Raw genomic sequence first — 14,085 nt, 5'->3', positions numbered from 1 at the left:
GGAAGTTACTCTAGAAGCCAGCACATTCATTACTTACCAACACCTGCTGCAAATTCCACTAAAACTACATCACATATTGAAGTTGACATTTCTTGTGCTGTCTAACAACACTTTCATGAATCTAGGAAAGTTGTGTGGTTCAGAGTGCAGTAGTTTTTTTGTTGTTTCATAGTGAAACATGTTTGCTAGCTAAGGACTTTGAAGAAAATAAGATTTCAACTAATAGGGAAAAGTATCTAATAAAATAACTATACTGAACAAAAATATAAAGCAACATGCAACAATTTCTAATATTTGACTGAGTTCCAGAACCCTGATGTTGTCGTCACAGCCCTGTAGGGACCATGATTCCCAGGCCTGGGGGTCATAGACTGTCACTGTTTACACAACACCAGTGAGTTCTACCCTGTTGTCGTCACAGCCCTGTAGGGACCATGATTCCCAGGCCTGGGGGTCATAGACTGTCACTGTTTACACAACACCAGTGAGTTCTACCCTGATGTTGTCGTCACAGCCCTGTAGGGACCATGATTCCCAGGCCTGGGGGTCATAGACTGTCACTGTTTACACAACACCAGTGAGTTCTACCCTGATGTTGTCGTCACAGCCCTGTAGGGACCATGATTCCCAGGCCTGGGGGTCATAGACTGTCACTGTTTACACAACACCAGTGAGTTCTACCCTGTTGTCGTCACAGCCCTGTAGGGACCATGATTCCCAGGCCTGGGGGTCATAGACTGTCACTGTTTACACAACACCAGTGAGTTCTACCCTGATGTTGTCGTCACAGCCCTGTAGGGACCATGATTCCCAGGCGTGGGGGTCATAGACTGTCACTGTTTACACAACACCAGTGAGTTCTACCCTGATGTTGTCGTCACAGCCCTGTAGGGACCATGATTCCCAGGCCTGGGAGTCATAGACTGTCTGTGTCTGTTTACACAACACCAGTGAGTTCTACCCTGATGTTGTCGTCACAGCCCTGTAGGGACCATGATTCCCAGGCCTGGGGGTCATAGACTGTCACTGTTTACACAACACCAGTGAGTTCTACCCTGATGTTGTCGTCACAGCCCTGTAGGGACCATGATTCCCAGGCCTGGGAGTCATAGACTGTCTGTGTCTGTTTACACAACACCAGTGAGTTCTACCCTGATGTTGTCGTCACAGCCCTGTAGGGACCATGATTCCCAGGCCTGGGGGTCATAGACTGTCACTGTTTACACAACACCAGTGAGTTCTACCCTGATGTTGTCGTCACAGCCCTGTAGGGACCATGATTCCCAGGCCTGGGGGTCATAGACTGTCACTGTTTACACAACACCAGTGAGTTCTACCCTGATGTTGTCGTCACAGCCCTGTAGGGACCATGATTCCCAGGCCTGGGGGTCATAGACTGTCACTGTTTACACAACACCAGTGAGTTCTACCCTGATGTTGTCGTCACAGCCCTGTAGGGACCATGATTCCCAGGCCTGGGGGTCATAGACTGTCACTGTTTACACAACACCAGTGAGTTCTACCCTGATGTTGTCGTCACAGCCCTGTAGGGACCATGATTCCCAGGCCTGGGGGTCATAGACTGTCACTGTTTACACAACACCAGTGAGTTCTACCCTGATGTTGTCGTCACAGCCCTGTAGGGACCATGATTCCCAGGCCTGGGGGTCATAGACTGTCACTGTTTACACAACACCAGTGAGTTCTACCCTGATGTTGTCGTCACAGCCCTGTAGGGACCATGATTCCCAGGCCTGGGGGTCATAGACTGTCACTGTTTACACAACACCAGTGAGTTCTACCCTGATGTTGTCGTCACAGCCCTGTAGGGACCATGATTCCCAGGCCTGGGGGTCATAGACTGTCACTGTTTACACAACACCAGTGAGTTCTACCCTGATGTTGTCGTCACAGCCCTGTAGGGACCATGATTCCCAGGCCTGGGGGTCATAGACTGTCACTGTTTACACAACACCAGTGAGTTCTACCCTGATGTTGTCGTCACAGCCCTGTAGGGACCATGATTCCCAGGCCTGGGGCTCATAGACTGTCACTGTTTACACAACACCAGTGAGTTCTACCCTGATGTTGTCGTCACAGCCCTGTAGGGACCATGATTCCCAGGCCTGGGGGTCATAGACTGTCACTGTTTACACAACACCAGTGAGTTCTACCCTGATGTTGTCGTCACAGCCCTGTAGGGACCATGATTCCCAGGCCTGGGAGTCATAGACTGTCTGTGTCTGTTTACACAACACCAGTGAGTTCTACCCTGATGTTGTCGTCACAGCCCTGTAGGGACCATGATTCCCAGGCGTGGGGGTCATAGACTGTCACTGTTTACACAACACCAGTGAGTTCTACCCTGATGTTGTCGTCACAGCCCTGTAGGGACCATGATTCCCAGGCGTGGAGGTCATAGACTGTCACTGTTTACACAACACCAGTGAGTTCTACCCTGATGTTGTCGTCACAGCCCTGTAGAGACCATGATTCCCAGGCGTGGGGGTCATAGACTGTCACTGTTTACACAACACCAGTGAGTTCTACCCTGATGTTGTCGTCACAGCCCTGTAGAGACCATGATTCCCAGGCGTGGGGGTCATAGACTGTCACTGTTTACACAACACCAGTGAGTTCCACCCTGTATCTGCAGGTAACCTAGCGGTTCAGAGCATTGGGCCAGTAACCGAAAGGTTCCAATCCCCGAGCGGACGAGGTGAAAAATCTGTCGATCTGCCCTTGAGCAAGGCACTTAACCCAAATTGCTCCTGTAAGTCACTCTGGATCAGAGCGTCGGCTAAATGAATAAAATGTAGATGCCCTGTGTGTGTTTGGCTCTGAGTGCAGAACGCCAGATACATGTTAGTGTTGTGTACATGTGTGCTTTCCCCTCAAGTCTATACATGTTAGTGTTGTGTACATGTGTGCTTTCCCCTCAAGTCTATACATGTTAGTGTTGTGTACATGTGTGCTTTCCCCTCAAGTCTATACATGTTGAACCAGCCACTGGCAGTGATACCACTCACACTTGAAATGGCTTGTGTTTTCACTAGAACAGACTGTGTAGAAACTCAAAGGGAAGGGATCACTGTCGCTTCCTCTCTTTCCAACCAAGGAGAGAGGAGGTTCAGCAACACTGAATGTGGAATTTATTTCATTACTTTTTTATGAACCAATTACTTTTTAGCAATAAAGACGCTTTAAAATAAAAAATATTTTTTTGATTCCATTGTTCTCCAAGTGTTGCTGAATCTCATCTCCAATTATGTAGAAACTCGAAACAGAAGTTTGTAAAATGCACACACACACACACACACACTGTTTTTATTTTAAGCCAGTTTCACGCGTTTCTCAGCTCGATGGCAGTGAGGTGAGAGGAAGGGTATAGGTGTCGTCTGCTGTTATCTGATACGTGATCAAGTGTGATCACATCTTCTAATTTGAGAAGTCTCCCACTCGCAGAAGCATCATCATCACCCATTAACAGGAAAAAGACTAAAATAAGGAGCTGCATGCTGCCGTGATGAACTACAGCTGTGAGAACGGGGAGAGAGACCGAGGGGGAGGCGGAGGGCTGGAGACACGACTAATCCAATCAAATCCAAATGAAATCAATGACATCACTGCGACAGGTGTATTAGAACACTAAATTGTTCTTCCTGTATATGGGTACTGTCTGTGTGGAGTGGAATTGACTAAATGTCAAATCAAATGTTATTGGTCACATACACGTGTTTATCAGATGTTATTGCTGGTGTAGAGAAATGCTTGTGCTTCTAGCTCCAACAGTGCAGTAATATCTAACAAGTAATAACTACCAATTACACAACATATTCCCAATACACACACATCTAGTAAAGGAATGGAATTAAACATATACAAATATATGGACATGCAATGTGAGAGTGGTATAGAATAAGGTATAGGATACAGTATATACATATGAGATGGGTATGCAAGATATGTAGACATTATTAAAGTAACTAGTGTTCTATTTATTAAAGTGGCCAGTGTTCTATTTATTAAAGTGGCCAGTGTTCTATTTATTAAAGTGGCCAGTGTTCTATTTATTAAAGTGACCAGTGTTCTATTTATTAAAGTGGCTAGTGTTCTATTTATTAAAGTGGCCAGTGTTCTATTTATTAAAGTGACCAGTGTTCTATTTATTAAAGTGGCCAGTGTTCTATTTATTAAAGTGGCCAGTGTTCTATTTATTAAAGTGGCCAGTGTTCTATTTATTAAAGTGGCCAGTGTTCTATTTATTAAAGTGGCCAGTGTTCTATTTATTAAAGTGGCCAGTGTTCTATTTATTAAAGTGACCAGTGTTCTATTTATTAAAGTGGCTAGTGTTCTATTTATTAAAGTGGCCAGTGTTCTATTTATTAAAGTGGCCAGTGTTCTATTTATTAAAGTGGCCAGTGTTCTATTTATTAAAGTGGCCAGTGTTCTATTTATTAAAGTGGCCAGTGTTCTATTTATTAAAGTGGCCAGTGTTCTATTTATTAAAGTGGCCAGTGTTCTATTTATTAAAGTGGCCAGTGTTCTATTTATTAAAGTGGCCAGTGTTCTATTTATTAAAGTGACCAGTGTTCTATTTATTAAAGTGGCTAGTGTTCTATTTATTAAAGTGGCCAGTGTTCTATTTATTAAAGTGGCCAGTGTTCTATTTATTAAAGTGGCCAGTGTTCTATTTATTAAAGTGGCCAGTGTTCTATTTATTAAAGTGGCCAGTGTTCTATTTATTAAAGTGGCCAGTGTTCTATTTATTAAAGTGGCCAGTGATTTCAAGTCTATGTATATAGGCAGCAGCCTCTCAAGGTTAGTGATGCTGGTTAACAGTCTGATGGCCTTGAGATAGAAGCTGTTTTTCAGTCTCTCGGTCCCAGCTTTGATGCACCTGTACTGACGTCGCCTTCTGGATGATAGCGGGGTGAACAGGCAGTGGCTCGGGTGGTTGTTGCCCTTGATGATCTTTTTGGTCTTCCTATGACATTGGGTGCTGTAGGTGTCCTGGAGGACAGGTAGTTTGCCCCCCGGTGATGTGTTGGGCAGACCGCACTACCCTCTGGAGAGCCCTGCGGTTGTGGGCGGTGCGGTTGCCGTACCAGGCGGTGATACAGCCCGACAGGATGCTCTCGATTGTGCATCTGTAAAAGTTTGAGGGTTTTAGGTGACAAGCCACATTTTCTTCACCACACTGTCTGTGTGAGTGGACCATTTCAGCTTGTCAGTGACGTGTACACCGATGTATTAGTAAATTGTTGTTTTTCTATACAGCAATGCTATAGGATGTTGCTGTCGTTTTAGTGGTGGGTTCAGAGGTCAAGGTTTTAATCAGCGCTGACATTTACTTCTCTCCCTATCTCCTCTCTCTCTCAGGCCAGTTACATCCATATCATTGGCAGTGTCCCATCAGTAATGACCACGCTCTCTCCCCATCTCCCTCTCTCCCCATCTCTCTCCCACCCCCCTCTCTCTCAGGCCAGTTACATCCGTATCGATGGCAGTGTCCCATCAGTAATGACCACGCTCTCTCCCCATCTCCCTCTCTCCCCCTCTCTCAGGCCAGTTACATCCGTATCGATGGCAGTGTTCCGTCCTCAGAGCGTATCCACTTGGTTCACCAGTTCCAGAATGACCCTGAGACGCGCGTGGCCGTCCTAAGCATACAGGCAGCTGGGCAGGTACTGCACGTACAGACCATAGAAACACTGATGACACTGATTATATTTCTACAGTACATACCCTCTACTGGGCATATACATCCACCACGTGTCCTAATTCCAGTCCCAGTAACACTGTATACATCCACCATGTGTCCTAATTCCAGTCCCAGTGACACTATACATCCACCATGTGTCCTAATTCCAGTCCCAGTAACACTATACATCCACCATGTGTCCTAATTCCAGTCCCAGTAACCCTGTATACATCCACCATGTGTCCTAATTCCAGTCCCAGTAACACTATACATCCACCATGTGTCCTAATTCCAGTCCCAGTAACACTATACATCCACCATGTGTCCTAATTCCAGTCCCAGTAACCCTGTATACATCCACCATGTGTCCTAATTCCAGTCCCAGTAACACTATACATCCACCATGTGTCCTAATTCCAGTCCCAGTAACCCTGTATACATCCACCATGTGTCCTAATTCCAGTTCCAGTTACACTACACATCCACCACGTGTCCTAATTCCAGTCCCAGTAACACTGTATACATCCACCACGTGTCCTAATTCCAGTCCCTGTATACATCCACCATGTGTCCTAATTCCAGTCCCTGTAACACTGTATACATCCACCATGTGTCCTAATTCCAGTCCCAGTAACACTATACATCCACCACGTGTCCTAATTCCAGTCCCTGTATACATCCACCATGTGTCCTAATTCCAGTCCCAGTAACACTGTATACATCCACCATGTGTCCTAATTCCAGTCCCAGTAACACTATACATCCACCACGTGTCCTAATTCCAGTCCCTGTATACATCCACCATGTGTCCTAATTCCAGTCCCAGTAACACTATACATCCACCATGTGTCCTGTTTCCAGTCCCAGTAACACTGTATACATCCACCATGTGTCCTAATTCCAGTCCCAGTAACACTGTATACATCCACCACGTGTCCTAATTCCAGTCCCAGTAACACTATACATCCACCATGTGTCCTGTTTCCAGTCCCAGTAACACTGTATACATCCACCACGTGTCCTAATTCCAGTCCCAGTAACACTGTATACATCCACCACGTGTCCTAATTCCAGTCCCAGTAACACTATACATCCACCATGTGTCCTAATTCCAGTCCCAGTAACACTGTATACATCCACCATGTGTCCTAATTCCAGTCCCAGTAACACTGTATACATCCACCATGTGTCCTAATTCCAGTCCCAGTAACACTATACATCCACCATGTGTCCTAATTCCAGTCCCAGTAACACTGTATACATCCACCACGTGTCCTAATTCCAGTCCCTGTATACATCCACCACGTGTCCTAATTCCAGTCCCTGTATACATCCACCATGTGTCCCAATTCCAGTCCCTGTATACATCCACCACGTGTCCTAATTCCAGTCCCAGTAACACTATACATCCACCATGTGTCCTGTTTCCAGTCCCAGTAACACTGTATACATCCACCATGTGTCCTAATTCCAGTCCCTGTATACATCCACCATGTGTCCTAATTCCAGTCCCTGTAACACTGTATACATCCACCATGTGTCCTAATTCCAGTCCCAGTAACACTATACATCCACCACGTGTCCTAATTCCAGTCCCAGTAACACTGTATACATCCACCATGTGTCCTAATTCCAGTCCCAGTAACACTATACATCCACCATGTGTCCTAATTCCAGTCCCAGTAACACTGTATACATCCACCATGTGTCCTAATTCCAGTCCCAGTAACCCTGTATACATCCACCACGTGTCCTAATTCCAGTCCCTGTATACATCCACCATGTGTCCTAATTCCAGTCCCTGTAACACTGTATACATCCACCATGTGTCCTAATTCCAGTCCCTGTAACACTGTATACATCCACCATGTGTCCTAATTCCAGTCCCAGTAACACTGTATACATCCACCACGTGTCCTAATTCCAGTCCCAGTAACACTGTATACATCCACCATGTGTCCTAATTCCAGTCCCAGTAACACTATACATCCACCATGTGTCCTAATTCCAGTCCCAGTAACACTATACATCCACCACGTGTCCTAATTCCAGTCCCTGTATACATCCACCATGTGTCCTAATTCCAGTCCCAGTAACACTGTATACATCCACCACGTGTCCTAATTCCAGTCCCTGTATACATCCACCACGTGTCCTAATTCCAGTCCCTGTATACATCCACCATGTGTCCTAATTCCAGTCCCAGTAACACTGTATACATCCACCATGTGTCCTAATTCCAGTCCCTGTATACATCCACCACGTGTCCTAATTCCAGTCCCAGTAACACTGTATACATCCACCACGTGTCCTAATTCCAGTCCCTGTATACATCCACCACGTGTCCTAATTCCAGTCCCAGTAACACTATACATCCACCACGTGTCCTAATTCCAGTCCCTGTATACATCCACCATGTGTCCTAATTCCAGTCCCAGTAACACTGTATACATCCACCACGTGTCCTAATTCCAGTCCCTGTATACATCCACCACGTGTCCTAATTCCAGTCCCTGTATACATCCACCATGTGTCCTAATTCCAGTCCCAGTAACACTGTATACATCCACCATGTGTCCTAATTCCAGTCCCTGTATACATCCACCACGTGTCCTAATTCCAGTCCCTGTATACATCCACCATGTGTCCTAATTCCAGTCCCAGTAACACTGTATACATCCACCACGTGTCCTAATTCCAGTCCCTGTATACATCCACCATGTGTCCTAATTCCAGTCCCTGTATACATCCACCACGTGTCCTAATTCCAGTCCCTGTATACATCCACCACGTGTCCTAATTCCAGTCCCTGTATACATCCACCACGTGTCCTAATTCCAGTCCCTGTATACATCCACCACGTGTCCTAATTCCAGTCCCTGTATACACCCACCATGTGTCCTAATTCCAGTCCCTGTATACATCCACCACGTGTCCTAATTCCAGTCCCTGTATACATCCACCATGTGTCCTAATTCCAGTCCCAGTAACACTGTATACATCCACCACGTGTCCTAATTCCAGTCCCTGTATACATCCACCATGTGTCCTAATTCCAGTCCCTGTATACATCCACCACGTGTCCTAATTCCAGTCCCTGTATACATCCACCACGTGTCCTAATTCCAGTCCCTGTATACATCCACCACGTGTCCTAATTCCAGTCCCTGTATACATCCACCATGTGTCCTAATTCCAGTCCCTGTATACATCCACCATGTGTCCTAATTCCAGTCCCTGTATACATCCACCATGTGTCCTAATTCCAGTCCCTGTATACATCCACGATGTGTCCTAATTCCAGTCCCTGTATACATCCACCACGTGTCCTAATTCCAGTCCCTGTATACATCCACCATGTGTCCTAATTCCAGTCCCTGTATACATCCACCACGTGTCCTAATTCCAGTCCCTGTATACATCCACCATGTGTCCTAATTCCAGTCCCTGTATACATCCACCATGTGTCCTAATTCCAGTCCCTGTATACATCCACCACGTGTCCTAATTCCAGTCCCTGTATACATCCACCATGTGTCCTAATTCCAGTCCCTGTATACATCCACCATGTGTCCTAATTCCAGTCCCTGTATACATCCACCATGTGTCCTAATTCCAGTCCCTGTATACATCCACCACGTGTCCTAATTCCAGTCCCTGTATACATCCACCATGTGTCCTAATTCCAGTCACTGTATACATCCACCATGTGTCCTAATTCCAGTCCCTGTATACATCCACCATGTGTCCTAATTCCAGTCCCTGTATACATCCACCACGTGTCCTAATTCCAGTCCCTGTATACATCCACCATGTGTCCTAATTCCAGTCACTGTATACATCCACCATGTGTCCTAATTCCAGTCCCAGTAACAGTTTTTGATTGATATCTTCCAAGACCTGTTCCAGTTTATTTGTTATATGTAATAAATAGATAGGAAGTATTTCTTTCCAGAGCTCTGAAATTAAAACGAGCATTAAAAACAGTGAGAAAGTTCTTGACGTTCTTGACTAATGGCCTAAACTCACTAAAGGCGAGCATGCGAAGCGTGTGTGTGAAATGTATTTTCAAATCTGTTGTTTTGAATTCTAATGACCCAACCGAAGCGGGGCGGGCAGGTTGTCCTCTTTGACGCCTCACTCAATTAAAACGTGTCTCTATTTTTGTGTTGTATCGCTAGAGATGTATTCACACAAAACAATACCAACTTTTTCCCCGAGCTCATTTGAATTGGAAGAGGTAGCTAAGGGTTGAGGCTTTACTATACACGCTAAATTAGACCAATTCATCCACTTATGGAAACAACATCGCTATCTGCTGATTGGAGGTCTGGTCCTCTGTAGCTCAGTTGGTATAGCATGGTGCTCCTTCCTGTAGCTCAGTTGGTAGAGCATGGTACTCCTTCCTGTAGCTCAGTTGGTAGAGCATGGCGCTCCTTCCTGTAGCTCAGTTGGTAGAGCATGGCGCTCCTTCCTGTAGCTCAGTTGGTAGAGCATGGCGCTCCTTCCTGTAGCTCAGTTGGTAGAGCATGGCGCTCCTTCCTGTAGCTCAGTTGGTAGAGCATGGCGCTTCTTCCTGTAACTCAGTTGGTAGAGCATGGCGCTCCTTCCTGTAGCTCAGTTGGTAGAGCATGGCGCTCCTTCCTGTAGCTCAGTTGGTAGAGCATGGCGCTCCTTCCTGTAGCTCAGTTGGTAGAGCATGGCGCTCCTTCCTGTAGCTCAGTTGGTAGAGCATGGCGCTCCTTCCTGTAGCTCAGTTGGTAGAGCATGGCGCTCCTTCCTGTAGCTCAGTTGGTAGAGCATGGCGCTCCTTCCTGTAGCTCAGTTGGTAGAGCATGGCGCTCCTTCCTGTAGCTCAGTTGGTAGAGCATGGCGCTCCTCTAGCTCAGTTGGTAGAGCATGGCGCTCCTTCCTGTAGCTCAGTTGGTAGAGCATGGCGCTCCTTCCTGTAGCTCAGTTGGTAGAGCATGGCGCTTGTAAAGCCAGGGTGGTGGGTTCCATTCCCGTGACCACCCATATGTCAAATGTGTGCATGACTGTGAGATAAAAGCGTAGATGATATTAGAATATTATAATATTATAATTATAATTATTATTATTATACCTTAGCTAAATACATTAAACTCAGTTTTTCACAATTGCTGACATTTAATCCTTGTAAAAATTCCCTGTTTTAGGTCAGTTAGGATCACCACTTTATTTTAAGAATGTGAAATGTCAGAATAATAGTAGAGATAATGATTTATTTCAGCTTTTATATCTTTCATAAAATTCCCAGTGGGTCAGAAGTTCACATACACTCAATTAGTATTTGGTAGCATTGCCTTTAAATTGTTTGACTTGGGTCAAACACTTCAGGTAGCCTTCCAAAAGCTTCCCACAATAAGTTGGGTGAATTTTTGCCCGTTCCTCCTGACAGAGCTGGTATAACTGAGTTAGGTTTGTAGGCCTCCTTGCTCGCACAAGCTTTTTCAGTTCTGCCCACAAATGTTCTATTGGATTGAGGTCAGAGCTTTGTGAAGGCCACTCCAATACCTTGACTTTGTTGTCCTTAAGCCATTTTGCCACAACTTTGGAAGTATGTTTGGGGTTATTGTCCATTTGGAAGACGATATTTGTCCCAATGTGCAGTTGCAAACCGTAGTTTGGCTTTTTTATGGAGGTTTTGGAGCAGTGGCTTCTTCCTTGCTGAGTGGCCTTTCAGGTTATGTTGATATAGGACTTGTTTTACTGTGGATACAGATACTTTTGTAGCTGATTCCTCCAGCATCTTCACAGGGTCCTTTTGTTCTGGGATTGATTTGCACTTTGGAAATTGCTTTTGGAAATTGCTCCCAAGGATGAACCAGACTTGTGGAGGTCTCCAATGTTTTTTTCTGAGATCTTGGCTGATTTATTTTTATTTTCCCATGATGTCAAGCAAAGAGGCACTGAGTTTGAAGGTAGGCCTTGAAATACATCCACAGGTACACCTCCAATTGACTCAAATGATGTCAATTAGCCTATCTGAAGCTTCTAAAGCCATGACATTTTCTGGAATTTTCCAAGCTGTTTAGAGGCACAGTCAACTTACTGGAATTGTGATACAGTGAATTATAAGGGAAATAATCTGTCTGTAAACAATTGTAAGAAAAATTGTCCTAACCGAATTGCCAAAACTATACTATGTGTTAACAAGAAATTTGTGGAGTGGTTGAAAAACAAGTTTTAATGACTCCAACCTAAGTGTATGTAAACTTCCGACTTCAACTATATGTACTATCCTGCTAGCATACAGTCACTGCTCTGCCTGTTCCCGTACTGTTCACCCTCCTCGCTCTGCCTGTTCCCGTACTGTTCACCCACCTCGCTCTGCCTGTTCCCGTACTGTTCACCCTCCTCGCTCTGCCTGTTCCCGTACTGTTCACCCTCCTCGCTCTGCCTGTTCCCGTACTGTTCACCCTCACTGCTCTGCCTGTTCCCGTACTGTTCACCCTCCTCGCTCTGCCTGTTCCCGTACTGTTCACCCTCACTGCTCTGCCTGTTCCCGTACTGTTCACCCTCACTGCTCTGCCTGTTCCCGTACTGTTCACACGCCTCGCTCTGCCTGTTTTCGTACTGTTCACCCTCACTGCTCTGCCTGTTCCCGTACTGTTCACCCTCCTCGCTCTGCCTGTTCCCGTACTGGTCACCCTCACTGCTCTGCCTGTTCCCGTACTGTTCACCCGCCTCGCTCTGCCTGTTCCCGTACTGTTCACCCTCCTCGCTCTGCCTGTTCCCGTACTGTTCACCCTCCTCGCTCTGCCTGTTCCCGTACTGTTCACCCTCCTCGCTCTGCCTGTTCCCGTACTGGTCACCCTCACTGCTCTGCCTGTTCCCGTACTGTTCACCCGCCTCGCTCTGCCTGTTCCCGTACTGTTCACCCTCACTGCTCTGCCTGTTCCCGTACTGTTCACCCTCCTCGCTCTGCCTGTTCCCGTACTGTTCACCCTCCTCGCTCTGCCTGTTCCCGTACTGTTCACCCTCACTGCTCTGCCTGTTCCCGTACTGTTCACCCGCCTCGCTCTGCCTGTTCCCGTAATGTTCACCTGCCTCGCTCTGCCTGTTCCCGTACTGTTCACCCGCCTCGCTCTGCTTTCTCCGCCTGTCTGCTTCCGGAGAGTTCTTCCCTTAAGTGAGTGTGTCCTGTGTGTTCTGTGGTGTCCAGGGCCTGACGTTCACAGCGGCCACTCACGTGGTGTTTGCTGAGCTGTACTGGAACCCTGGCCATGTGAAGCAGGCTGAGGACCGGGCGCACCGCATCGGACAGACCGCCTCCGTCCACGTGCATTACCTCATCGCCAAGGGAACCTTCGACACCGTCATGTGGGGCATGCTCAACAGGAAGGTGTGTGTGTGTGTGTGTGTTTCGTTTTAACTGGAAGGTAGGTACTTTTCATAGAAGTACCAGTCAAAAGTTGAAAGTTGACACACCTACGTATCCAAGGGTTTTTCTTTATTTTTACTATTTTCTACGTTGTTAGAATAATAGTGGACATCAAAACTATGAAACAACACATGGAATCATGTAGTAGCCAAAAAAGTGTTAAACAAATCAATATCTATTTTAGATTCTTCAAAGTAGTCACCCATTTGCCTTGATGACAGCTTTGCACACTCTCGGCATTCTCTCAACCAGCTACATGAGGAATGCTTTTCCAACTGTCTTGAAGGAGTTCCCACATATGCTGAGCACTTGTTGGCTGCTTTTCCTTCACTCTGCGGTCCAACTCATCCCAAACCATCTCAATTGGGTTGAGGTCGGGTGATTGTGGAGGCCAGGTCATCTGATACAGTACTCCATCACTCTCCTTGGTCAAATAGCATTGTTGGGTCTTTGTCCTGTTGAAAAACAAATGATAGTCCCACTAAGCGCAAACCAGATGGGATGGCGTATCGCTGCAGAATGCTGTGGTATCCATGCTGGTTCAGTGTGCTTTGAATTCTAAATGAATCACTGACAGTATCACCATCACACCACCTCCTCCATGCTTCACCGGTCATGTTCATTGCTTGTGTTTCTTGGCCCGAGCAAGTCTCTTCTTCTTATTGGTGTCCTTTAGTAGTGGTTTCTTTGCATCAATCTGACCATGAATGCCTGATTCTGTCCTCTGAACAGTTGATGTTGAGATGTGTCTGTTAGTTGAACTCTTTGAAGCATTTATTTGGGCTGCAATCTGATGTGCAGTTATCTCTAATGAACTTATCCTCTGCAGCAGTCTTCCTTTCCTGTGGCGGTCCTCTTGAGATCCAGTTTCATCAAAGCGCTTGATGGTTTTTGCGACTGTGCTTGAAGAAATATTCAATGTTCTTGAAATGTTCCCGTATTGACTGACCTTCATGTCTTAAAGTAATGACGCACT

At 46.1% G+C, this 14,085-nt stretch overlaps 1 protein-coding gene across 1 annotated transcript in view; it reads left to right on the top strand.

The window, feature by feature from the left end:
- Positions 1-14,085, top strand: part of LOC110528847 (DNA annealing helicase and endonuclease ZRANB3) — a 97,411-nt gene that overhangs the window by 36,579 nt on the left and 46,747 nt on the right. Inside the window, exons 11-12 of the mRNA XM_090239524.1 lie at positions 5,568-5,687; positions 12,891-13,070. Coding sequence (XP_090095650.1) covers positions 5,568-5,687; positions 12,891-13,070 — 300 coding nt within the window. The remainder of the gene's footprint in view (positions 1-5,567; positions 5,688-12,890; positions 13,071-14,085) is intronic.

Source organism: Oncorhynchus mykiss, chromosome 7 (genome assembly GCF_057628025.1).
Source record: "Oncorhynchus mykiss isolate SJ-2025 chromosome 7, ASM5762802v1, whole genome shotgun sequence".
NCBI classification, from domain to species: domain Eukaryota; kingdom Metazoa; phylum Chordata; class Actinopteri; order Salmoniformes; family Salmonidae; genus Oncorhynchus; species Oncorhynchus mykiss.
This window is presented reverse-complemented; position numbering and strand designations above follow the sequence as displayed.